Below are 27,719 nucleotides of genomic sequence, written 5' to 3' on the forward strand. Positions count from 1 at the left end.
GAGTACTGCCTGTTCTTGCAGGGTACCCCAGTGTGGTTCTGAGCACCTATAGAGCAACTGTATAGCTCCAGTTCCAATTCCAGCACCCTCTTCTAGCCTCCACAGGCACTGCATGCACACTGACATACATAGAAAATAAATATTTTTAAAAGTCTAACTAAAAAAAATATGTAAATTAAAATGAAAGATCAACCTTTGCCTATTCCATGACTAAAATAAAAATTAAGCTTATCCAGTCTGGGCTGGAGAAAAAAAGGCTCAGCAGTTAAGATTATTGGCGATTCTTTCAGAGAATTTGGGTTTGATTCCTAGTATTCACAAGGTGGAACTCTGGTTCCAGGAATCCAATGTCCTCTTGTGGCTACTGAGGGCACCAGGCACCCAAATGGTACACGCACATACACACAGGCCTCATACATATAAAACAAGCCAAAACAAACCAATCCAGTCTTACAGTCCTAACAAGGAAGAAGAGGGAAGTTGGCCACCACAGTTAGGGGACTATAAGTGAAAGAAAATTTTGTAAAATATTTAACATCAATTGGTCCATTAAATTTACTTCTATAAATGTATTTCAAACTTGTACAATAATCCAAACATGCACAAAAGGCAGGCATTTCAACTTTACTGTCTATCAGTGAGAACTGATCAAATAAGGTTAGATAAAAATGCTGTAGTACAAATAAATACTAAAAATAAGGTGAAAGAACAAGATATTAGCATGAAGGAGAAATTCATGATATACTGGTCTGAGAGAAAAGCAAGTTGCAAATAATATATAAAGTGAGGTTCTAATACTAAAGGAAATGAAATTATACCCACATCTGTGTTTAAGTCTGGAAAGATTAGAGGCCAAAGTATATATGGCAAAAGCAGGCAGGCGAAGAAACAGAAACTTATTTATATATTTGAGGTTTTCCTTCCAGTAAAAAACAAAACAAAAGCCACAAAACAGGTTTAAACTTAAGATGTGTATCAACAGGAGAATGGATAAAGAAAAATGACATATACACACAGAGTGTAATCTTAATTATAAGGAATTACATCATTTATAGGAAAATGGGTGAACCTGGGGCTCATTATGATAAACCAGACTCAGAAAGATAGGGTCACACTTCCTCCATGTATGTGCATGGGCACACACCCACCCACAGACACACCCACAGAGGACATGAGAGGGGAAGGGGAAGGGACTGTAGGGGAAGAAGAGAAAAACGATAACCTAGCTCAGCGACTATAAGCACTGGTTCTGAGTACCCAGCACCACGTGCAAGCTCACAAGCACCCGTAACTCCAGTTCCAGGGGATCCAATGTCCTCTTTTGGCTTCTGTAGTACTGGGCACCCATGTGGTTCACAGAGACACATGCAGGGACAACACACATATGCATAATAAGATAAAGTAAAACATAAAAGGATAGACGGAAGAACAAAAGGCTGTAATTGGAGTTGGGTGGACGTATAGGGGGCTACACATTTCTTATATGCAGAATCTAGATTTAACTGACCCCATAACAGGGAAGCAGAAGGGAGACTATGGGGCGGGAAGGAATTGTCTCAGGGCAGTCATGGAGGAGAGATGGAGAAGGTAATGGGAGGATGACTGTATCAGCAAGGTACAATGATTTGATGTGTGAAAATACCATAATGATATCCATTATTTTGTATGCTAACAAAAGTTTAAACTAGTCCTGTTCTCAGAAGAAGCTATGCCCGGGCTGCTCTCCCACCCCTGGCTCTTGGGCTCCAGCTCAAGGAGAAAACGGGAAAGTACAGAGGACTCTATGCCTTGGTTCCTGTAAAGCCGACGGCTGACAAATTCACACATAGGAGAAACTAGCCACTACAGACGCTTGCAAGAGTGCACCCTCTATCGGCAGAGCGAAGAAAGTGAATTGTCACAGAAACAATGGACACGCTATGTGACATTAGATGCAACCAAGTCCACTTCTTTATTCAGAGGAAGCAAGTTAGGCCTATCTGACTGGCTTTCTGCAGGACATCACCTTGTACACTATCCACACAGAACTATCAATATTTATGTCAAAAGATACCTAGCCAGCACTTTGCATGCATGAAGAATATGCTTGAGAATCAGCTCTGGGGGCCAGAGAGGTGACTCAGTGGTCTGAAGGGTACAGGTGAAATAAGTCAGGCCCCAAGACCACAAGACAGAAGTAGAGACCAATTCCCACACACGTCCTCTGCCCTACACACACATCCTGTGATGCACAGAAGCACTCATCTTCAATGTTGTTGTCCTCTCTCTTCCTGCCATCAGTAGTTCTAAAGCTAGTGATATTTTTCCCTATGGAGTCAGAAGGTACCTAAGTATGTGACGGCAGGAGGACAGGGACAGAAATCAGGGATTAGCAGCTTTTCCATTTCCATCTCTGGGTGAAATTAATAAACACAGGACGTTACAGTGAAAAGACTTTGGCAGTTCAACTTAGTAGCAATTTTAACTGTGTAAACCTGTTAAGTTTTTCAGGGTTGGGGGAAGACTAAAATCACACACACACCCATATCACATTCAGTTAAAAGAAAATCCCACCAATTTCATACTTAGGCAAAGAAGAACTCTCTGGCTCACCTGACAATCTTCTGGGGGCAGAAGTCCTCCAGGGGTGCCTCGGAGTACGAGTCGCTCAGGTGAAACATACTGACTTTCCCTACCTTCCCAAAAGGGAAGGAGACGGTCAGTCCCCTGTTGGGTACCACCTTCATCACTCGGCCCATGGCCACTTCACCTTCTTCAAGTCTGTAAGGTCCTGGTGGGAAGTGGAGACAGCTGCTGGCAGTCTGGCCGACTATGGCCTGTCAACCCAGAGGTGCACCCAGACTTGAGTAGGCTCATCACAGCTTGAACCCACGACCATGAGACAGATAATCCCTTCCAAAGGACCCGAGAAAACCAAGTTTAGAAAAAGGAGACCTAAGAGAGCGATAGACTCACACAAGCCGGAGAACAAAGCCCAAGAGCAAACCAGAACCAAACAAATACACTGTCTCCTAGAATGCTCTGTCCTGGCTTCCTGACACTGAAGGTCTCTAATCCTGGTGGTAACTGAAGCCTCCCACCCCAGCCTCTCTCTGACCAGGTACCACATCTTTCCACACCTATGAGTGACAGACATAAGAAAGCCCTGGGGACGTCTGGGTCAACAACGGTGGCCTCGATGGCCTGCCCAATCTTGAACTTCTTGTCTGGGTGTTTCAGAACCTGAAAGGATTAAAAAAAAAAGTTCTAAATGTTCCCATAAAGGTTTGTCATTTATCAAAAAATAAAACATTTAAGTCTCTGCCTCCTAACCCACCAGACCCCGTACTTACTCAGGTACCCCATATAACCCATGTAAACTCTTGAATCTTCTCTCCAGACACTGACCTTGAAGCTGAGGGAAGTGAGCAACAAGGGAATTCTCCCTCGGATGTCTGGTCCAATGTCCACTTCAAGCCACTTCTTCATCACGTTGTACTGTGGAGGGACAGGGCAGATGTAAGAGCACCCCTGGCTGGCCCAAAACTAAAATGCACTCTCTTGGGAACACTGAAAAGGATGAAGAGGTCAAAACCCCTCATTTCTCCAAGGGACAGGAATCCATGCCGAGGCGCTGCCCACCTCCACATCTCATAGCTTCAATCAATTCGTACATAAATAAATAGTGTCTCACAGCATACAGAAGTGCTGCATGCTGCAGGGATATACTGGCTACCAACTAGCACATGAGAGGGCAGATGCTGACTTTTTTTTTTTTTTTTTTTTTTTTTTTGGTTTTTCGAGACAGGGTTTCTCTGTGTAGCCCTGGCTGTCCTGGAGTTCACTCTGTAGACCAGGCTGGCCTCAAACTCAGAAGTTCGCCTGCCTCTGCCTCCCAAGTGCTGGGATCAAAGGCATACGCTGCCACGCCCAGCCGACTTTTTTTTTTTAAAGATTTATTTATTTAATGTATATGAGTGCTCAATCTGCATGTACATTTGCATGCCAAAGGATAGCATCAGACCCCAGCGGTTGTGAGCCACCATGTGGTTGCTGGGAACTGAACTCAGGGCCTCTGGATGAGCAGATGGTGCTTCTAACTGCTGAGCCGTCTCTCCAGCCCCTAGATGCTGACTCTTAAAAGGGCACTAGGCAGAAGGAAAATAGACAAACCAGGCACAGGAACCAGCATGATACAGATAGGAGGAAAACCAAAGATGGTTGTCATGGTGACTGGAATATGAACTGTGCAAACAGATCATGAACAACCTCGTATGCTGTGTTAAATCTTCTGAGATTATGAACGTCCCAGGCGACTAAAAGGATAAACATCACTGACATGCCAGAAAGATTACGGAAGAGACTGACAATGAAAGATTTCATGCCAGGTATGATTTTAATACTTGCACTTGGGAGGCAAGCAGGGGTATCTCTGAGTTCAAGGCCAGCCTGGTCTATATAGTGAGTTATAGACCAGCCAAGGTGTAGAACCCTGTCTCAAAAAACAAAATAAAACCAAAACCAAACCAGACCAAAAAACCCAAACAGTAGAGAAAGACTGGCTTTTCCTAATGCATTTAGAGAGGGCTAGGAAGCATTCACGGTCTAGCACACAGCATGCATGTCAAAGGGAAACCGTGGAGAGGTAAGTCAGCCCTGAGACAGCTCATCCTGCTCAGCCACGGCCATGCCTGTGCCCAGGGAGCAGTCTGGCCCTGCAGCAGCTCTATGCTGAGGTCAGGTCCGCTGCTGCTCACCACATCTCCCACTAGACAGCTGCAGTCAGCCATCTAGTGCCTCAACTCGTGCTTTAATTTGTCCATCCATAAACGCAGACACCCCTAGGTTAATATTACATCTCCTGACTTAACCACTCAGGCCATCAACTGGCATTAAAGGCATGCACCACCACATCCAGCCCAAAGGAGGTCACTTTGCCTATTGTCAGAGTTTGGACTCTGGCGGCCACCATACCAACCTGTCTACTCAGTCTCAACCAATGCATTGCTGGTTCTTCTGGCATTGTCTGTACTCATCCTGAAACTTCCATGCTGCCTTTCTAATGGTCTTTGATATTTTTGGTCCTTTAAACCTTTTCTTCTATATTACATAGCTTTAAAGATTTGTTTATTTTTTATTTTATGTGTGAGTGTTTTGCCTGCATGTATGTATGTGTAGCATGTGTATGCCTGGTGCTCGGGGAGGTTAGAAAAGGATGCTGAATGGACATCCAGAACTGCAGTTAACAGACAGTTGTAAGCAATCAGGTGGGAGCTGGGAACTGAACCTGGGTCCTCTGGAAAAGCAAATGCTCTTAACTGCCAAGCCACGCCTCCAACTCTGTATTACATTTTTGGTGTTTACTGAGTTCAGACTTTCAGATGAACAGATATATCCTCAAAGGTTGGAAAGATAGCTCGTTGGAGTCAGTGACCAGAGGCAGGAAGGCATAGAAGGGAGACTAGTGGAGGTACGCATGTCTGCTCCCCGCCACCACTCCTTTATTTTCAGCTCACCTAGAGACAGGCTTTTCAGGGCAGAGGCCAGGTATCACTACCCACAGCCCTACGTGGCAGTAAGGACAGACTCCGAATGCCCAGTGCAGAGGCTCTGACTCCAGTTTTGCCCAGTTTGCTCTGAGAGCTCTGAAGGCGGGTCAAGCCTACAGTGAGGGCAGCAACTACTCACCTTCTTGAAGAAGCAGGTCACAGTCTGCCCAGCCTGGTACTGCCTGATCTTCTCCACGGGGCTCACAGAGTGAGTATTAAGAGCACTGTAGCTACCCTTCAACTCACTGAAAAAAAATCACAACAGAGTAAGCCAACCACTGAGGAGACTCTAACTTCAAAGACCTCCCTCAAGTGGCCGTGAGGGACTCAGCTATTTTTACTCTCATGGACAATCTCGCTCGTTAAAGGGGAATCTTCTCGATGATCAATCTGGGACCAATCATCTCTTCTGAGTCATTAATCTGTGAATAAACTAGGGACACACTAGTTCATGTTTCACACACATAGTTTGGGCTGGATGTGGTGGTGCATGCCTTTAATGCCACTACTCGAGAGGCAGAGGCAGGTGGATCTACTGGAGTTCAAGGCCAGCCTGGCCAACAGAGTAAGTTCATTTGAGGACAGCCAGGGCACAGAGAAACCTTGTCTCAAAAACAAATAAGCAAGCAAGCAAACAACAAACAAACAAATTGTTTTCATTCTTTACTTTAGCTGTTGCTTTGGTTTGCAGAAATGCTCTTACAAACAACCCCATGTGTGAATTAAGCGTAGACAGTAACTTGACTGTCTGCTGCCGAGCCAGGAGCTGAAGTCAGAGCTTAACTCAAAGCCTCTGCTAAGCTGCCATTATCAACTTATTTTCAGACATGCAAGAACATGTGGTCTGAAAGGTGTCAATCCACAAATGACTAAATAAAAAGAATTGTAAGAAAGGAAGACTTGCTAGCCCAACTTACTCACTCAGATGGTTTCTAAAACAAGACTCATCCACACACCTGTACAGTGGTGCTATTAAAAATGCAAAATATGGCTGTATGTGCTAGTGAATGGAGAGACTATTCTGACTCAGTAACGCCATACCAGAGAAATGCTTACACGTGAGCACAGGGGAGTGAGTTCAATGTTGTTTGCTGTGGCACTGTAAGACGTTTTCTGCAATTTTTACGAAGATCAGAAACAAGCCCAAATGTAAACCACCCTTGGAGAATGAGAGGATTAAATGGCTGCTATTTAAACTGACGCAGATATCCTTCCGAATTTCTTTTCAGCGGTGCTCTTGCATGCCCTAGATAAGAAGTCTGCCTCTGTGCAACAACCATCCATTGGAAACGTATTTTTAAATGCAACAAACTTTACCCCAGTCCTGCCACACACAGAAAGCTCACAGAGGGCAAAAGCAGAGAAAACATTAATAAAAGCCAGACTTAAACGAAAGAAAACAGAAAAATATATTAAGCCAGGCAGTGGCAGGCACAGCACCTTTAATCCTGGCACTTGGGAGGCAGTAGCAGCTAGATCTCTGAGTTCTTTATTCAAGGACAGTCTGGTCTACAGTGCGAGTTCTAGACCAGCTAAGGCTACACAGAGAAACCCTATCTCAAAATACTGAAGGAGGGGAAGAAAATAAAAAAAGGTTGCTAACTAAAAGATATGACCTTCCAGTGCAAAGGGAAAGACACGGCACTAGAGTCACAGGCATGGGCTTCATTTTTCATGAAGACTGTAGACTACATAAATATTTAAAAAGCAAAAAGCAAAACAAAACAAAACCCCAACAACCTGTAAAACTAAGGAAAGTACAGTAAAGAAAAAATGATATATGGTCCTTGTACCAAATATACTAATAATCTAAAATTAATGTGCTGAATCTGAAGTTTCAAAAACACGGCTAGCTGGGCTGGAGAGATGGCTCAGTGGTTAAGGGCACTGACTGCTCTTCTGAAGGTCCTGAGTTCAATTCCCAGCATCCACATGGTGGCTCACAACCATCCGTAATAGAATCTGATGCCCTCTTCTGGTGTCTGAAGACAGCTACAGTGTACTTACATATAACAATAAATAAATCTTAAAAAACAAAACAAAACAAAACATGGCTAGCAAATAGAACTCAACACCCCAGAAATAACCCCATGGCAGGCACAGGCCCCCCAGAAACTGATCCCTTAGGCTGCTGACCAGACACTACTGCGAAGCTATTCCAAGTCTTTCCATGACATCTCCTGCTATGAGAATGCCAACCTGCCAGACCTCAGGCTGCCCCTACATGGCGTTCTTATAGTCACGTGTCCTCAGCATGGTTTACTGATGATGACCCTAAACCCGAAAAGGTTGGAGTCTTTTGTGGAGGAAACAGAAAGGAGCAGGGTCAAAATGGTTACCATATGAGAACAGGAGAACTCACTGTGGGGACCAGTCAAATCTCTTACAGTGTTACTCTGCAGAACTCACCAGATAACCTACAGTTCTGCCTCAGCTGTCACCTCAGCTGTCACCATGCACTCAAGCTACCCACGCTGAAAGCATATGTATTCTTGGATAGCTATTTATTTCAGGAATTACTGAGTTCTAGAAAACTGGGCTGAGACAGAAAGGTTCCTTTTGTTAAACACTAGCGCACCTGCAAACAGTGTTGACATTCTATTCTACAGCCTGGCCTGGCCTTCAATTTACGGCAATCTTCCTGCCTCAGCCTCTCAAGTGCTAGGGTTTTGGGTATGAGCCTCTATGCCAGTGATTTTCAACCCTTTAATATAGTTCCTCATGCTGTGGAATCCTAGAATTATTTTCGTTGCTACCTCATAACAGTCCTAGATGACCCCTGTGAAAGAGTTGTTTGACCGCTCCCCCCCATCCCCCAAAGTGTCATTATGACCCAGAGGCTGAGAACCACTGCTCTATGCCGACTTTAACTTTCATACCTCTAGGAATGAAAGGACCATTGCTAGGTTTTCCCTCACCTTGGCCGAACACTCAGCTCCAGGATGGTCAGAACAAATCTGGGGTGACTTATTGGGAGAAACCTAAAGAGAAAGAAATCAAATCACTTCTCAGTGTTAACATGATGATCCCAGATAACTACCTCTTTTTGCTCCACCCACCTCACCCCACCAGACTAGGCTGACAGAGGTCCGCGGAGGGTCTTTATGGACTATCAATCATACCAGGCACGGAAAAGACTTGACTTACTAGAGATCCTGTGCTTAATGCTTGAAATTAATATGCTATCCATAGGCCAGATTTTGAACTCTTCCTTTTCTTGTTATAGCAAGAAATTCAATATGATACAATTTAGAGTAAGGGGCCATTAAGATGGCTTGTGTGCAGGCTACCCACCTAAGGTCACTCCTCAGATCACACAAGGTGGCAGGAGAGAAAAGCTGTCTTCTAACTGCCTGCCATAACTGCCATGCATGGGTCAGTGTATGTGTGTGCCTGTGAATGCATGTGTGCGCTCACACACAAGTAATACAAATAAAAGAAGTGCTATGAAGGATGCCCTACGAGAACTGCTGATATATACTGTATGCAGGCATGCACTTCAGTCAGTTTCCCCAATGTCCTTCCAAGGTAGACTACACCATTATTCTCACTTTACAAATTACAGAAATGACTCGGCAGGTAATCTGAAATTCAGAGCCAGGTCGAAGTGTAAATCCACCCTTTAATTGCTATATAGTATTTTTAAATATATATATACGCTAAAGGATCCTGACTGATTGCCTTTTAGTTAACTAAGAGAAAATATTATTTACATGCAATCTCTGCCTATGTTCTCATTCTTCCCATAATTGCCACAGTCCCCTCAAAGCCAGTCCCATCTCCCCAAACCTCATACTTAGATGTCTTCACATCTCGCCCACCGATCACTCTCGCAGTGACTTTCTTCCCGGCTTTCAGTGTGGTCGTAGGCGAGGTGCCCACTGGGATATCATCTAGGATGCGGGAGGCATGGATACAGCCAACGAAGCCATCAGCTAGGGTTACAACAACATGTGTGCCCTTCACAGCCTTAATGGTCCCGGTGACTTTGTCCCCAATAGCCAGGCTATGCCTTTTCTTAGCCTTCACAGTCAAGTCCTCTTCTTCCTTCTCCTCCTCCTCCTCCTCTTTCTCCTCTCCTTTGTCATCAACTGTCTCTGAATCCCTCCGAACTGGCATCCTGGTCCTCTTAGAAGCTGGCCCTTCCACAGCCAAAATCAGACCGGTCACTCCTGGTTCTGTGGTCTTGAGGGTGAGGCAGACACCCTGCCCCACACGCAGCTTCTCAGAGTCAAAGTGGAAGGTATCATTGAGGTGAGAGATCAGAGAGAAAGCCACAAGGTGGCCAGTCTCCACCAAGGATGCCACGGCAAAGGACTCCTCCAGATGCTGCACGATTCCCTGGTGTCTGCTGCTTTTTCTCAGCTGGAAAAGGGAAAAGTCATATTCAGTCTCCCTGCACAGTGGGGTTACCTACTCATGGACCCACGTGGCGATGTATGAAGCAGCTCTCTGGTACCCAGGGAACTGGGTTGTAAGCAACCAGCTTTCCCTCCAGACATGGCTTTCCTTCCCTGAACACTCAGTGCCCAGTATCCCCAGAAGCCCCTTGCATTGGTTCTCTTTTTTATTTTTATTTTTTTTTTTTTTTTTTTTTTTTGGTTTTTTCGAGACAGGGTTTCTCTGTATAGCCCGGCTGTCCTGGAACTCACTTTGTAGACCAGGCTGGCCTCGAACTCAGAAATCCGCCTGCCTCTGCCTCCCGAGTGCTGGGATTAAAGGCGTGCGCCACCACGCCCGGCGGTTCTCTTTTTTAAGACAAAGGTTTTGCTATGTAATTCACAGTGGTCTAGAGCTCAGGAGATTCCTGCCTCAGCCTCCCACATGCTGGGATTACAGAGGTATGCTAGCATGCCTGGCTTCAGCTGTTTTGAATTTAAATCCCCAGGTTCCATCCTAGAACTCTGGGAGTTATTATGGTGAATCTGATGGCAGCACGGAGACCAGCAGTGGCCTGCAGATGGATCCGGCCACAGTCCTGTACTGCTTGTTCCCCCACTGAGGAAGGAGACTGTGCTGATCGCTCTCCACGGACAGCGCTGTGCTGTGCTCTGCTCTGCTTGTCTCGCAACCCCACTGTGTCCAGGCTCTGCTATGCCTGAGCTTTCCTCTGACGGGTACGACAGGCGGGAGACACTACAACAGAGAGTGAGCATATGCTGGCATTTCCTGTAATGCCAGTACCTGGAAGGCTAGGGGAAGACAACCTGAGAGTTCGGGACCACTTGCTTTCTAGACCAGCTTGGACCACACTGTGGGAAACTGTCACAAAACAATAACCACCAACAATAAAAAGGGGCTTGGGATGATGATCAAGTGCAGCCTGAACATACCTAACTGGAAAAGTTCAAGGCCATGCTTGAGGCCCCTGGTACATGAGACTTCAGGAGGCACACTTAGGATTTAGGATTGCAGGTTTCAGATCTAGTGAATTAGGAATACTCAAACCAGTAATGTCTGTGTAAATATTCCCAAGTTCAAGAGTCTGAGGTTGGGCTGGAGAGATGGCTCAGAGGTTAAGAGCACCAACTGGAGGCTGGCAAAATGGCTCAGCAGGTAAGAGCACTCTGACTGCTCTCCTGAAGGTCCTGAGTTCAAATCCCAGCAACTACTGACTGAGCAAGTGGGGCTGACAGGAGTGACCTGTACAGCTACAGTGTACTTGTACATATAAATAAATAAAATCTTTAAAAAAAGAGTCTGATGTTGCCTAGCAGGCTGGTATACATTTGTAATTTCAGTCCCTCAGGAAATGGAAGGGAGCCAGTGTTACAGATGGAAAACTTGGTTCAAAAACAACAACAACAAAAAATTTTTTTAAAAAACCTGAAAATTTTGCAACACTTCTCACCGCATGCGTTTCGTTTGAATAAGCAATACACAGCCTGTACACCTTACCCAAAGAATACTTCTACAGATTTCGAGCTTTCCCTAAACCTATCCTTTTAAAGACAGGGTTTCTGTGTGTAGCTCTGAGGACCAGGGCAGTCAAGAGGTCTGCTTGCCTCTGTAGATTAAAGGACTACATCACCATGCCCAACTCTTACAGAGAGGTGTCAGGACAGACTGTGGCCACGCTGCCTGGAAGTCGGGATGCCCAGACATACTGACTATTTCCGATTTGGTTTTAAAATTAGCTTACAACATTTTCAACATTTATTTCTAATAAAAATCTAAATTCTGCCTTCTCCTATTTAAAAAAAAAAAAAAGTACTTGAGAGGCCAAGGCAGGAATGAGTTCAAAGCCAGTTTGTCTCGAAAAACCAAAGAGTTAGGTCGGGATTGGTGTGGGGTGGATGACATCATACATTTACCAACACTAGACCCAGACAGTCCTCTAATAAAAACTGGAAGGAGCCAAACAGTCTGTGCCACATGAGCCAGGCACTATTTACCAGGCAGTATGGTTGAGCTCTACCCCTCCCGACCTATGTTCTCTTCACTCATCACAGTAGCTGACTGGCCCTACGGACAGCTGGGTCATAAGATGTGTCTGTCACCCGAACCAGCACGAAAATCTGCCCTATTGGCTATCCAAGGCAAGAGTTAAACAGGAGAAGCGCTAGTCAGAACGGGGAGCACAGTCACTCGGTCTCACGGTTCTCTGAGCAGTGAGAGCGGTGTGGAGGTGGAGATAGGACTTGGACGTGAGCTTACCTTTCTAGGTTTCCTGTTCACCAAGTCCTGGTGAAGGGAAACGTGCACCTCCAACTTCAACATGTCCACGTGTAGAACCACGACCTTCTTCTTCTGTCCAGGCTCCACCTCCTGCCCTACAGTGCAGAGCCAAGCACAGCACGATCAGCCTTGGACAACAGGGGAAGGGAAGGCAGCTCTCTGGGACCCCTCAGTCCAAAAGACAAAGATAGGACATCCACCACATCTACATGGCCCAGAGATAGGGAAACCAAGGTGGTCTATCACACATAGATAGCTAAGGCTGGGCTGGGTCTCAAGTTATACAATGGAATAACATAAAATCCCAACTTCACTCAACTACAATAAAGGCTCTTCTACCTTAGTTTTTATTTATGTATTTGTTTGTTTGTTTATTTAATGTACGAGTACACCACTGCTCTCTTCAGAGACACCAGAAGAGGGCATCAGATCCTATTACAGGTGGTTGTGAGCCACCATGTGGTTGCTGGGAATTGAACTCAGGACCTCTGGACGGGCAGTTGGTGCTCTTAACGGCTGAGCCATCTCTCCAGCCTGTCTATCTTAGTTTCTTGATGCTGTGATAAAATACTCTGACAACAGCAGCTCCTGAGAGAAAGGTTCAGTCCATCATGGTGGGGGAGTCAAGTCAGCAGGAACCGGAAGCACTGATCAAACCGCGCCCAGGCAAGCAGCAGAACGCAGAAGACGCACACTGCTGCCGGGCTCCCTTTCTCTACTCACACAGCCCAGCAGCACAGTCCACGCCGTCCCACTGAAATTAACAAGCCAAGATGTCCCCACTCCCTAGGCGCGCCCAGAGGCCGGCCCAGGTAATTCTTGGCCCTGTTCAGCTGAGCACTGACACTACCCATCACAAGGTCCACACACAAACATCTACCCTGCCATCAATGGTCTTGATTTTCATCCATACAAGTATGCCTCAACTGAACCAACTCATCTGCTACCCAACCTTGGAAAGTCTGTATCCAGCAGAGGAGGAGAAGCACAGGGTCTCACCAGCCATCTGTGATGAGTAAACTCACCTGCCCGGTGGTATTTGCTGGCTCTCAGGACCAGGTCAGGCACAGGGTCACTACTGAACACCACTGAACCATCTTCTAACACCTCATGGACCACGGCATCAAGGACCATCCCCGGGGTCATGTCAGCCAGTGTCTGGATCAATACAGAGTCTACCAAAGACCCAAAGAAAGCAGGGAGTTAGTGAGACACACTCTCAGCAGTCGCTTCTTCTGGAAATGTGACAGCATCACAGAGCAGAGAACACTCAAATCACTGACACTGAAGGAGTGGGCTAACTGCATACAAACTGTCCAGTGGCGGGCCAGGTGTGGTAGTTCATGTATTGAGTCACAGCACAGCTTGAGGTCAGCCTGGTCTATGCACAGTGAGTTCTAGCCGGCCAGAGGTACAAGATAAATCAAACTCAACACAAAACCAAAATCATTTAGTGTCAGGCTAGTGAGATGACCTGAGTTCAATTCCTGGGATCATATGGTGGAAGGAAATAACTTGTTCCCATACCCTATTCTGTGACCTACACAGGCCTCTTGCATGCTCACACAAATAAACAACATTTAAAGGAGAGAATGAACCGGCTGGTAAATCCACAGTGTAAACCCATTGCTGCAGAATGCCGAGAAATCCTGATTTTAGAATAATTGTGGAGGCGAGAGGGAGTTAGTTTTACTTATAATGACTTTAAGAAACAAAAACAAAAACTAGGGTCTCCCATAGCCTTGACTGCATTAGAACTTGCTGCATCTGTGGATGATCTTGAATTCCTGATCTTCCTGTCTCCACCTCTTAGGTTTTAGGATTACAAGTGAGGACCACTACACCCAGTTTAGGTGGTGCATGTTAGGTGTAGTCTAGCACACTACCTTTTTATTTTGGAGGGTCTCATGCAGCCCAGGATGGCCTCAAACTTGTTACATAGCCAAGGATAGCTTTGAACTCCTGACCCTCCTGTCTTCCCTTCCCTCCAAGCACTGGTATTACAGGCACATGCCACCTGTCTGGTTATGCAGTACTGGGGATGCCACCCAAGGTTCTGCAGCTGCTAGTCAGGCACTCAGGCAGACCTGCACCTTAATCTGAGTAGTGCACGGGTATTCACTTCATAAACACGTAGCACTCACTTCATGAACATCTCTCTTTGAGAAAGCCTCGTTGGGGAATACAGGAGGATGTAGGAGAGTGCCTACCTAGCATGCTTGATGGTCCAGGTTGGTACAAAGACTTCATCCCTCAAACCATGTCAGCTGCTTTAGATTACAGATAGCCCCACTCGCCCTAACCAAAGGTACAATAAAAGCACTGGTGGTGTACTAAAGACCTCATCCTCTGCTCCCTGCCTCCACTAAACATGCCCCACCTTGGTTGCTCATGAGGCTGCGAATGCCCTGCAGCTCTTCCAGGCACTGGCACAGGAGGAGGAAGCTGGTGCTGGCCGAATCCCCCAGACTGCAGTCTGACAGCCGCAGAGACAGCAGCATCCTCTGCTTCGACTCATCCACATTGGTCACCTTAGCAACGACTGTCTGACCCTCCACAAAGTGTTCACTTGGAGTGGTTACGAACTTGTCACTCATGATCTGAACAGTAGGTAGAAAGTAGGTAGAAAGTGGGGGAAAAAGTCATTGTCTGTTAAGACAGGCAGGGCTACACACAATTTTCCCAGCTCTCTCTAAGCACAGTTGTATTCCCCTTCCACAAAAAATGAGAGGCCCTGGCTGTGCAATCTAGTGTTTAGAGATGACACCCATATAGAAGGCACATTACTGGCAAGCCAAAGGGGTGGAACATGTTCTTGTCTCCACACCCAGGGGCAACGCTCTATCCTTCCCTTTTTCTGGCAGGGGATGCAATGAAACCCTCCCTTCCAAAAGTTTAGAAACGCAGGCCAGTGAAACTTTGTCTGCTTCTTGAGACAAGTCTCAGTAGGCAAAGCAGGCTGGCCTCCTAAGAGCTGAGGTTAGGAGTGCTCCAGCACTCCTGGTTTCGAGGGAATGGTCATGAGCAGTCTGTGAGACGGCAGGAGTCAGCCCTGTGCTGCTCGCTCAGTGGTGACATGCATGTCCATGTCCTCCAGGGCTCGGTTTACTCAGCAGGCATGAGAGGATTCACTAAAGTATGTCTGCATCTTTTCCCATCGGAAAAGTTTGTAATTCAGTGGCAAAGAGGAGAGAAAATCCCAGGGATATATTGGCGTCTGCACACCTTAAAAACCATAGGAGGCTCTAAAACCTACACTGGGCTATTCAGAAAAATGTACCCTGAACACACAAGTTCAGTCCTTTTTACAATGGAAACAGTCATCAATCAAAGCCACTGCCACCCAACTCTGCTGTGTGAGAGGCACAGAGGCCCCTTCTCCAGGATACAGAGCAGGTGGGAGGACCAACTCACGGGCCAACCCACTGCTCCCCAGTGGCCTTCATGGTTAAGTGGTTCCCCTTGACCTCCTTACAGCATTAAAGTCTCCTGCTGCTTCTCAGCTCCACAGGTCCAGGAGCCTGAGATCTCGCCTCAAAGGCCCTGGGCATAGAACTGAACTTACAGTTTTGGGGGACAGTCCACTGAGACCTGAGGGGAACTGGACGAACACGCCATACTCCTTGATGCACTTCACAAAACCAATGAGCAGCATTCCGGGCTGGATTTCTGAGAGGCTCTTGGGGTCCTGGCCACCTTCTACTGTGGAGACCAAAGCTGGCTTCCTGCAAAGAAGCTAGAGGAACCTTATTAAGGAATGTCCCAAAGAAACAAAACGTCTACTGCTCCATTTCTCATTTCTGTTCCACTGACTTGGTGATTACCATGGGTCTCTCCAGACAGAGAACCACAGCAGGAGCAACACACTAGAGGTTGGAGAGGCCACGTTCTCAGGCATTACCTCAGTGCTGAGGTTGCAGCTCCAGTGGGGCCTCCTTCCAGAAGGTACTGACGCTAAGCAATGCCAGACAGTTTTACTCCTTCCTAATAATTCTTCCCCAGATCCCTAGAGGTCTGCTAACAAGGCCAGTGCAAGTCCACCTCCAACAGCAGGGTTAGCCAATGCAGCCCTCCACTGACCCTGCCTTGCCACCCGTTGAACCCCAGTCTACCCTGCTGCCCTAAGGGTTTTCATCTTAAGGTCAGTAAGGAAAGGCAGTGCGGTCCTGACACATACCCACAGACAGCACAAGGGAACAGTTCTGAGCCTTTCTGGCAACTGTCACCCTGTCCCTGGCAGCACTCATTGGGCCTGCTTGTGCTTCCCACGGGCTTCCCAGGGCCAGACCATCAACTCGGTCTTATGAAAGCACTTTTTAAGCTCAAACAGTTGAATTTTTTCCCCCTCCTAGTTCTAGTCTTAGAATTTCCCATCCAAGTGCCACGGCCTCCCCCCATCCCCAGATACCAGTTAAGGATACAATGTGTCTCTCACTCTGGCTCAGACACAGAACTCGGTGAAGGGTGTCACCTGTCTGGAGCCAGTGGTGCAACAGTGGGCCATTGGCAGTGTGGTCGGACAGGTGAGGCGTGGGGAGGAAAGCAGGGGTGTTGTGGGGCAGGATGGCCACCTCCAGCCCAGTTTTGGTCTTCTCCAGAACCTTCACATCCACCAACTGCTCGGAATCAGAAAGGTAAAGACTAGCACCTCTCCTAGGCAGAGAGCTCAGAGGCACCACATCCCAGCATCCTGGCCAGCAGGAGGCTAACAGCAAAGGCACTTTCCTCTAGACCCCACATCTCCATCCACATCCCACACCGGGACTCCTCTGGAGTTCCCCTTGCCAGTTCCTCTGCTGATTTCTGGAGGAAAAAAGCAACTGCAGGCTGGCCTTAGCAGTAAGAGAAGAGACTGGCAAAGCCATGCCGTGTCACTTCTCTCTCATGCGAGCTTCTGTTTGCTAAGGCAGGCAGGAAAGAGGCCCAGAATCTCAGAGTGGTGCATCCCTCTTTTCCTCCACAGGTTCCAGTACTTCTCCAGGAGCACTGTCACTGTAAGACGCGATCACTGCCCAGGTACCTGCCCGATGTTCACAGCTCCTGTTTTCTTCTGACTGCTCTCAACACTCGGATCCTTTGGCCCAGAGTCACTCAACAGTCTGAAGGACAGGAGCATCCTCTCCTTGGAAGGCTCACAGCTCAGCACTGCCACCTTTACCACCTGGTGGGAAATCACACGTGTCTGTCACCTCCTGCAGCAGCAGGCCTTCAGAACCCTCCATGAGCTCTGCAGGGACCTGGGAGATCCATCAAGACCTTAGGTCAGATCCAAAGGCAGAGAGAAAAGATGATGGATCCAGAGACTATATTAAAAGCCCCTCAAGCCAACCCTCTACAGTGAGGACATAACTAACTTCTGGTTATAAGCCTAAAGTTTTAAGAGAAACAAACACAACCTCACTAGAGCAGCAGCACTACTACTTCTCTGGTGTGGACTCCAGTGAGTACTTCTGGGTTATCTATCACTCACCCTCTTTTTACTGGCTCGGGCCCACTTTATTTGTGCTCCCTCCTCTTCCTCTTAAAAGCAGCTCTATGTGTACTGCTCCTTTAAACCTGCGCTCACAGTCACTAAGGGTGGGAGGCCTGTGCAGGAAGGGTTACCTGGCCAGTGTAAAAGACCTTCTCTGGGTCCGGGATGTGCTGGGTGCTAAGCTCATGCTTAGGCACTAGCCCCTGCACATCGTTGTAGAACTTCACAATGCAGCCATAGTCCTTGACCCGTATGATAACCCCGTGCGTCCGCAGGCCAGGCTTGGCACCCTCATAGCAGGTGAGGAGAGGCAGTTTGGATGTGACAAGGGTTTTTTTCAGGGTCATAATTAGCTTCTTGGCTTCAGGGTCACAGAGCAAAACCTACGGGAAAGACAAAAGCTATCAACAAGTCATCTGTTAACAAGACAGTCACTGGTGTGCCACCTCAGTAACCCGAAGGCCATAGGTCACTCCAAAGACCTTTTATCTCTAATAATTGCAGCTGCAAATCTTTTTTTTTCCTGCAATATGGCTAGCTAAAGCACAGAAATCTCTCAGTCTCTCCAACGGCACCACGCCTCAGGCCTGCTGAGTCACCCTGTAACCTTGTTAGTGCTATTTATCGGGCTGAACAATCTGATTACCTGTTTTTAATTCCTCAACCTCACTACACAAAAATTTGCACCAATGTACACTATGGGCCTTTATGAATCAATAATAATGAAGTACAGTAAACGTAAGAAAACCCAGTTCTAGCCAGTGGTATATTTAAATGAAACATCATACTTAGCACACAGGAGGCACTGAAGCCAACTATCAGTACCAGGACCAAGCAGAACCAGGAACGCACGCCCACTGCCTCAACACTCCAGGCCCCATGCAGGGCCCTTTGTAAACATAGCATCACTCTTTATATAACGAGAGTCTCAAGGGATTCAATTATTTGTTGGAAACCTCTCATGGTTTTGCAGCATAATCTGAGCTATTGTCCTTGTTTTTTAAATGAAGTTAATTTGTTGTGTGTGTCCAAGGGCATATAAGCGCCATGGTGTTTGTGTTTGTATGTAGGAGAGTGGGAGGCATGGACACGCCATGGTGCATGTATGATTGGGGTGGGAGGAGCTATGCAGGTGTCATGATGTATGTGTGCACAGCTCAGAGCAAGGTTCTCTTCCTTCACGATGAGGGGCCAGGGGACCCGACTCGGGCCGCAGCAAGGACAGCACCTTTATCCACTGAGCTACTTCCAGTGTCTGGGACACTTTTGAAATAAGACTTTGATTGGTATATGTTTTATACACAACAATGAGTTTTACTATGACAGTTCATGGCTATTTCTGAGTCTGACATACCTCCCACTCTTCCACATCCTTCCCAACCTTATCTATCGTTTCTAGTTTAAGCTGCACCCTGGTCCAGAAGGTGTTATCAGCACACGGGGCTAACCCTGAGAGCTGCCTCTGCCGTTTACTAGCTGAGGGGCTCTACAGGCGTTCGGCTTTTTCTTACCCTGGGAAACAGGGACAATGTAGTTACTCCGTAGAGAGGTTTTATGACACAGAACATACAGTGCATGGTAGTGGCTACTGATAATACAGTTCTGTAGCTGAGCTCCACCCTTCCCCTTTGAGCTCTGAGCTCTGAGCCTGTACCGAAGGAATCATGTGACAAAAGGTCACATACCTAGCCTGCATGGGTATTTTAACTTACAACTCTCTGACACAAGCAAGGCCTCACTCTTCTCTTCCCACTGCTAGGTGAAGTACTGAATACTGTGCAGAGGGTACACATGCATTTCACAGGAAAAGGCAGGCACTCTAGCCGAGAACCCCTCTCCCCAGCACCCCCACAAGGACCGCGCCAGGGGCTCACCCTGCACTTGACCTCATCCCCTGGGCTGTACTTCTTCTCTGGGTTCTTCATCATGATGTCAGCCAGGTGCATGGAGGGCACCAGGCCTTTTATTTGCTCACCCACCTTCACCAGGATCCCAAATGGCTTTATGGCCAGCACTGTGCCCTATGGAGTCCAAAGAAAAGACGTCACGATACCACAGGAACAATACTTTATCTTACTAGAGCTGTCCTGACTGTTTCCGTGCCCGTGATCTCATGTGGGGAAGCCACTCCGTACCACCAACCCAGACTTAGCCTGGCTATGTGTGAAGTCTTTCATGCTTCCTGCCTAAGCATGTCCCCGTCCTCTGTGAAGGAACTCTCTAGAAGGGACTGTAACTCTCAAGGCAGGAACTCCACCTAAAAAGGAACTGCTCAGGTACTGCCCCATGCGGGAGGAGCGGAGACTGACCTGACTCTGACCAGCATCAGACAACTAACTTCAATTTGCTCTAACAGCTGCCACCAGATCCCGAACCCCACGACTTGTGACCCCCACTACCTTTGTTGGGTGGGGCTTGTAAGACTTTACTTTGAAATTAACTTAAGTCACCCAAGGGAAGAGCAGAGATCTCAGTTTTTGGGCCGCAGGTACGTGTCTTCACATGAGCTAACAAGAGAACTAGTGAGCTGACAGCTAACATGTAAGTAAGGATCCCTGAAGGTAGAGGAGGATCCATGGACTGCTGCAGTTCTTACCTTTACTACTGTCCCTGTTTTGATGTCATGATATCTAAGGAATGGGGCTGCAATAATTGATCTGGAACAAAAGAAAAATATATGATGACAAAGACTACAGAAGGGGTTGCCTTAAGTTCAGGGCCTCCACAATCATGCCATCAAGAAAGCATAGGCTCACCCCGCAGGTCAGGGGACAGTAGAAATGCATATGCACGTGTGTGCTAATGGCACTCACTTCCGCAGAGAGAGCAAGGCCAGCTCATCCATTTGGCTGTAGTCAATGATTCTACACTTGTGAGTGCTCCCCGGTTTGAAGGCCTCAGCGTTGAATGCTTTCTTAGAATCAGAGAGATGGCTGACCTACAGAAGACCAAATAAGTGAAGATACATCAAAGACATAGCTCTGCACAGAGTTCAAAACACACTGAGGTGATCACACATTCATCATCTGCTATAGGAAGAGTGCCCTGTGAGATGGAGAGGTGCATCAGGGGTTAAAAGCACTGGCTGCACTTTTAGATAACCCGGGTTTAATTCCCAGCACCACATGGTGACTCACGACCTTTTCTAACTCTAGTCTCGTAGGTTCATAGACGGACATGTAAACAAAATATCCACATACAAAATTTAAAAACCCTTACCCTTTGCTAACATAGAATCCCACAAAGAAACCCAGAGCGTGAGTCAATAACCTACATTCACATGCCAGTGCCTACGTTTATAAACAAGCCTTACTGGATGGTAATCATGCCTCTGCAGGAGCATGCTGCCTGCGGCTGCTTCATGCTGCCTGCGGCTGCTTTCATACAGCATGGCAGAGTTGCTGGCACAGACTACATAGCCTAACATACTCTCCATCCAGCCCTTTAACAGAAGCTTTTTTTTTTTTTTTTTTGAGACAGGGTTTCTCTGTATAGCCCTGGCTGTCCTGGAACTCACTTTGTAGACCAGGCTGGCCTCGAATTCAGAAATCCGCCTGCCTCTGCCTCCCGAGTGCTGGGATTAAAGGCGTGCACCACCACGCCCGGCTTTAACAGAAGCTTTGCTCATACTGGGAGGGATGCTGGCTAGGAAAGCGTGTGCTGCTCTTGCGCCAGACCTGGGTTCAGTTCCCAGCACCCAACATGGGTGTCATGCAACCTCCTGTAACTCCAGGTGCAGAGGATCGGACATCCTGCTCTAGTCTCCATGGGCACTGTACTCAAATGTACAAACCCACATTTATACAATAATTTAAAAAATGTAAATCTTAATAACAACCAAAAGGCTTTGCTGAGCCTTGGTCTGGGTCCTATTTCAATCCCAGCCTTTCTTCCCACTGGCCAGGCATCACACACGGCACCCAGCTGCTACGCATTCCGAAACAACAAACAAACATTGTTCTGACTTTGTGGACAGCCTTTTACATTGGAGGCTATCTAAGAATAAGATATTATTATCAAGAGATGAAGGAAGTAGAAAAGAACCCATCTTCCCTAAAGTCCTTCCAGTGATGAGACCCTTGACCAAAGAAGCCTCCTTACCCGGGCGTAGGCCAGTACCCCATCCTTCAGCCTGAAGATGACCCCAGCATTCTTAAAAAAACCCTGAACAGGGACATCATCCAGCACAGCCCCTAGCTGCTGGTAAGAGATGCGGGTGAGTGGACGCCCAGGATGCAGGAAGATGGGACGCAGGCTCAGTCGCACAACTCTGGTGCGAGGATGGACGCAGAGGATGCAGGCTTTTACCTGGACAAAAAAGCAAAACCAGCAGATGAGCAGGAGGCGTCCACACAATACAACAGAGAGCAGACCCTCTAAGGGTCAAAAATCCATGCTAACCTGGTTAATACTAAAATATTCAGGAACCACCAATGTCAGCCGTGTAATCAAACTGTGAGGAAAAGTCAAACCATGCTCCCAGAGGGACTGACTGACTGAGTCAACACTAAGTATTCGTCAACACACCTTGACTATCCATCCATCCGGCCAACAAGGTTAAGACATGCAGAGTGTGTCAACTCTTCACACAAACGTAACTGTCATAAGACAGCACCAGAAAGTTCACTGTGACATTAACAATACTGGCCCAGAGCAGGAGGAACATTTACTTTCTCTTAAAACATTTGTCTCTATAAGATAAGTATGTGTGTATGTATGTATGTGGCAGAGGCAGGTGGATTTCTGAGTTTGAGGCCAGCCTGGTCTACAGAGTGAGTTCCACGACAGCCAGGGCTCCACAGAGAAACCCTGTCTCGAAAAACCAAAACCAAAACAAAACAAAACTGTACTACTTACAGAATCACAGGGGGAAAAAAAGGGAGAGGGGGAGGAGACTGGTTCATCTGATAAGAGCGTGTTCTACGTTTGCAAAGGACCCAAGATCAGTTCCTAGCTCATAAGCGCCTGTAACTCCGGCTTTAGGCAATCCAAGCCACACACATAATTAAAAACAAATCGTTTTTGAAAATGGAATACTGAGGTGGTGAGTGCTGGAAAACCAAAACAAGGGCTTCAACCATGCTAGGTAAGTCCTCTACCATGAGTTATATGCAGCCTTCATGGGCCTTTCCTCTCGGGGTCAGGGATGAAGAGTGGATGAGGTGAGGGGTAGGGGTGTGTGAGTGTGGGTGTATGTGTGTGTAAGTGTGTGTGGGTGCGTGTGTGCGCGTACTCAGACTATGCTGAACTTGACCAGGCTGAGACCTCTAACCCGAGCTGATTGTCCTGCCAGTCTCTGAGTGCTACGACACACGAGAAGGGCCTGTGTCTGGCCTCATAAACTGTTTTAAACCACATTTTTCTACTTGAAAAAGCTGTGTCCTCCTGTACTAACGATTCATCCTTTAAAGTAAAAGCCAAAAGCTGCCTTCTGTGGCTGTTCTTCTCTCATCTCGGTCCAGCCACTGGCCATATCTTGCGCCTTTCAGCATTCGCTTATCTCACTGTGAACTGTACACATGCAGTCCTCTGACCTCCCCTGACTAGACAGCAACAGCTGACCGAGACACAGCTAGGAGCCAAGAAGAGCTAGCTGGAAGGTTTCTTACCGTTTGATTTGAAGAGTAAGATCCCATTTTCTTGGGCTCCAGATGCATGAAGTCAACCAGGCCCGTGAAGAACGTAAGGAAATTTAGCTGGAGTCCAAACTGAGTTACCTAGAAGTAAACATAACAAGTTATCTAAAGGAATTCTATGGAGAGGCCTGGAATGTGATAGCCTTATCAATATGAATCACTTAATTTTATTAACAAGCAAAAAGTCTTTGAAGACATTTCTCCAAAGAAGTTACACAAACAGACAGTGAGAAGTACCTCATGGGAAGATGGGAGAGAATGGATCACTTACTGTTGGGAAACCAGTAATCAAACTCACCATGAAGCCGGGCGTGGTGGCGCACGCCTTTAGTCCCGGCACTCAGGAGGCAGAGGCAGGCGGATTTCTGAGTTCGAGGCCAGCCTGGCCTACAAAGTGAGTTCCAGGACAGCCAGGGCTACACAGAGAAACCCTGACTCAAAAAAAAAAAAAAAAAACAAACTCACCATGAGAAACTACTCACATCCTCTAGGATGCTTCCCAAGACGATAAACAGTGCATCCCCAACACCCAAGTGAAAGAAAGAAAGACCAACCATGACCAGGGCCAGGCTTGAGAGCACAGGCCTTTCATTTCAGCATTCTGAAGGCTGAGGCAGGTAGATCTTGGAGTTCAAGGCCAGGGGGTTCTACATAGTGAGTTCTAGGACAGTCAGGACTACACAAGGAGACCTTACCTCAAAAACACTAAAGCAAGAAAAAGAAGAAAGAAAAGACAGACCATGACTATAAAGCTAATCCCAGGGGCACTAAGACAAGAGGACCAAGAGGCAAGCTTGATCTAAATAGTGAGATCCTGTGTCAAACATACAAATTACAAACAAATAACAACTTATGTGCTCATATATAACATTAGTATATATAAGCACTTTAGTAGCCTTAGCTTTCTTAAAAGTCTGCTTGCTGCCAAGCCTGACAACCTCAGTGTGATCCTTGGAAACTATATGACTGAAGAAGAAAAAAAAATGAATCCCACAAATTGGCCTCCGACTTCCACATGGGCACCAGGGTATGTGTGCTTACACACGCTTTCTCTCAATGGAATTTTTTTAATTAGATATTTTCTTTATTTACATTTCAAATGTTATCCCCTTTCCCAGTGTCCCCCCAACCCCACTTCCATGAGAGTGTTCCCCCACCCACCCACCCACCCACTCCCACTTCCCAGCCCTCACATTCCCCTACACTGAGGCATCAGGCCTTCACAGTACCAAGGGCCTCCCCTCCCATTGATGCCAGATAAAGCCATCCTCTGCTACATATGTGGATGGAGCCATGGGTCCCTCCATGTGTACACTTTGGTTGGTGGTTTAGTCCCTGGGAGCTCTAGGGGGTCTGGTTGGTTGATCAATGGAATTTTAAAAAGAAATTTTATTTTAGATTAACTTAGTTTATGTGTCTCGAGTGCTTTGACTGTAGTGTATGCACATGTGCATGCCTGGTGCCTGTGGAGATCAGGAAAGGGGGTCAGATCCCCGGGAAGTGGAGTTACAGACAGCTGTAAGGCATCATATGGGTGCTAGGAAGTGAACCCAGGTCATCTGCAATAGCAACAAGCATTCTTGACTGCTGAGCTATCTCTCTAGCTCCGTAAGTATAATTTGTTTTTAAAACTTTAATTGTATTTTTTAAAAAAGAGAAATTTGATATAATAGTAGCTTATGTAGGACATACTGGCATACTCTTTTTTTATCTCAGCACTTGGAAGAGAAAGGCAGAAAGATCTGAGATTGAGGCCAGCCTGGTGTCTAATAGTAAGTTCCTGGCCTGCTAGAACGATGTGATCTAAAATAAACAAACAAATAAATAAAATAACTTTGTCCAAAGTACTGTCATATCAACAATGGCTACATTCCAAGTGCTCAATGCCCAGAAAGACCTACTGGGTACCTCTATGATAGTAGCTTTATTAGTAGGCATATTAATATATTGTTAAAAATTACATTTTACAGGGGATTACATAGGTCAATAGAGTGCACCAGTCTTCTAAGGACCAGAGGGTAGTTTCCAGAACCCACATCAGGCAGCTCTCAACCACCTGTAACTTGAGCTCTAGGAAAACCCAGTGGCTCTGGTCTCTACAAGCACTGTTGGAACACACATATACTCACACCCCAAACACATAACTGCAAGTAAAATAAATTGCTTTGTTTGCAGGGTTTCTCTGTATAGCCCTGGCTGTCCTGGAACTCACTGTAGACCAGGCTGGCCTCCAACTCAGAGATCTGCCTGCCTCTGCCTTCCGAGTGCTGGGATTAAAGGTGTGCTCCACATGTCAAATAAATCCTTTTTCTTCCTTCCTTCCTCCCCCGCTCCCTCCCCCCCCCCTTCAAACAGTAGTAAGAACGAGCAAGCGGTTTACCTTCTGCACCTGGGCTTTGACCAGCAGCCCTGGTAGTAAGTTATTCAGGTTCCACCTTTGCTCCTCAGTTGCGAAGGCAGAGGAAACCTCGGAGTGCTCCACAGAGAGACTCACGACTCCTCCGTTGCTTTTCACCTCTTCAACCACACAGGTCAGGTACTGGCCGACTTTGAACTTAGCACCTGCAAGCCCAGCCCAGCACCCAAGAGGAAATTATAGTTTCATGAGAAGGGTCCTTAACCAAGCAAACCCAGACAGAACCATAGCCCACCCACCCAATGAGCATCTGATACTCATACGCCAGGAGACTGTTAACCTAACTGATCTAGAATTCAACTATCTCAAAAAATATGAGCAACTTAGCCGGCAGTGCCAGTCACAGGCTCCGGGAGTCCAAGTTCAGTCAGATCTCTGAGAGGGAAACTGAAGCCAGGCCACGCAGAAGCTCTGTCACTCTCTGGCCCTGCACGCATCTTCTTTCCTGTCATCTGTATTATCACTGACTTCCCCAAAGCCAACCGGCCCTCAGGCCCCCAGTCTGTCTTGCTACTTATCCAAGCGGCATTGGAATATAAACATTTACATATAATTCTGTATGCTAGAGCTCATGTCCACGCACCACCTCACCTTTGTTCTTCTGCCGGATGTACTCTTGCGCCTTCTGAAGTGACAGAAAAGCTCTGGTCCCACCAACGCCAATGTCCACTAGGTAGCCATGGTCTTCCAGGCTTGACACTGTGCCCGTCAGCAGCTGGGGGAGGAAGACCATTCCAGAAGTTTCAGGTCAGAGGTAAACAGAACGCCCACAAATGTCACTACCATAGAAATGGGAATGTTCCAAATACACTGCTCACTAATCATTATACTCAGCCCTGTAACCACAGCTCCCGACCGCAGGGAAGAGAAGACATCGGCTCTCTCACAGCTTAAAGGGTTTGTTTCCAGAGAGGACAGGTGCTATATACAGCTCAAGTATGAAGTGACACATAGATACTTTGTATTATACAAAGAGCAATGGGTTCCCTGGCTCCACAGAGTCAAGCCCTGAGCCAGGACTGCCAGGAGAATCAGAACGGTCCTCTTAGCCGCCATTCTTGTCCATTACAAGACAAGCAGTGCAGCTCTGGCATCAGCCACTCTCTGCAAGGTCACTGAAATCTTCTCCAATGGAGAAGGGAGGCTGTCTACCGCCTCCACGTTTGCTGTTTGACCTGCACAGACACAGTGACACTGCACTGTCACGGACCAAGCTCCCCACACTCGTCCACTTGCTTCAGCATGCTTTCCTTTACTCTCCCTGTAGCCAACTAAATCCTATCGAACTTCCAGGCCTTCCCGAGCCCCAGTGCTTCTAAGCACAAACCTCAAGACCCATCTGACTGTCAATCCCCAACCCTTGAGCGCAGCTCCTGTCATACCTAGCAGATCTGGAGTCTCAGTGGAATAAGTCCACTGCAGTCTCCAGAGCCAGGCATTAAGGCAGCCGAGTGCTCTGGCTGCCCTTTCCCTGCATTGCCGCCGTTTCACACGGCAGGGTCCTGGAGAGGCTTACTCTGTAAGGACTGGTGAGGGACGGGCAGGAGGAGCTCTCACCATCTCCCAGGCCCATGGATGCTCCCTGCAGACACCTGACTGTGCTACCAAGGAAACAGACTTTTCCTTCCTCCTTCCACACTCTGTCCACTAAGTACCCAGCAGACCGCTGCTCCACAAAGCCCCACCTCCTAAACTGCTATTAAGTAGAGTGAAAAAGGTGGCTCACACCATGCCCACAGCACACAGGGCAGGGCGCGACATGCTCCTCTTCTGGGCGGACTCCAGGTACATACCATGCCAGGCCTCAGGGCCTCAGCACTCAGCACTTTGTTGACACGTTTGGGGTTCACAGAAAGCTTGACGCTCTTCTTGCCGCTCTCTGTGACATCCAGGTTGCTCACCACACACCTCACCAACATTCCAGGGGAGAAGAGCTCAGGCAGGCGGAGCAGGTCCTGATAACCGTAACGAGAGAGACCTGATGCACA

General features: G+C 47.2%; 1 protein-coding gene across 1 annotated transcript in view; it reads right to left on the reverse strand.

The window, feature by feature from the left end:
- Positions 1-27,719, reverse strand: part of Pdcd11 (programmed cell death 11) — a 41,599-nt gene that overhangs the window by 7,627 nt on the left and 6,253 nt on the right. The window contains exons 5-25 of the mRNA XM_021151475.2: positions 27,525-27,686; positions 26,323-26,446; positions 25,696-25,877; positions 23,289-23,396; positions 21,781-21,987; positions 20,493-20,617; positions 20,276-20,336; positions 19,554-19,700; positions 17,811-18,062; positions 17,227-17,367; positions 16,628-16,822; positions 15,772-15,942; positions 14,587-14,806; positions 13,232-13,381; positions 12,186-12,301; positions 9,325-9,893; positions 8,447-8,509; positions 5,668-5,773; positions 3,388-3,477; positions 3,120-3,222; positions 2,593-2,770 (exon numbers count right to left, since the gene is read on the reverse strand). Coding sequence (XP_021007134.1) covers positions 2,593-2,770; positions 3,120-3,222; positions 3,388-3,477; positions 5,668-5,773; positions 8,447-8,509; positions 9,325-9,893; positions 12,186-12,301; positions 13,232-13,381; positions 14,587-14,806; positions 15,772-15,942; positions 16,628-16,822; positions 17,227-17,367; positions 17,811-18,062; positions 19,554-19,700; positions 20,276-20,336; positions 20,493-20,617; positions 21,781-21,987; positions 23,289-23,396; positions 25,696-25,877; positions 26,323-26,446; positions 27,525-27,686 — 3,470 coding nt within the window. The remainder of the gene's footprint in view (positions 1-2,592; positions 2,771-3,119; positions 3,223-3,387; positions 3,478-5,667; positions 5,774-8,446; positions 8,510-9,324; positions 9,894-12,185; positions 12,302-13,231; positions 13,382-14,586; positions 14,807-15,771; positions 15,943-16,627; positions 16,823-17,226; positions 17,368-17,810; positions 18,063-19,553; positions 19,701-20,275; positions 20,337-20,492; positions 20,618-21,780; positions 21,988-23,288; positions 23,397-25,695; positions 25,878-26,322; positions 26,447-27,524; positions 27,687-27,719) is intronic.

This window comes from Mus caroli, unplaced genomic scaffold (assembly GCF_978045245.1).
Source record: "Mus caroli unplaced genomic scaffold, Mus_caroli_1 scaffold_20, whole genome shotgun sequence".
NCBI lineage: Eukaryota > Metazoa > Chordata > Mammalia > Rodentia > Muridae > Mus > Mus caroli.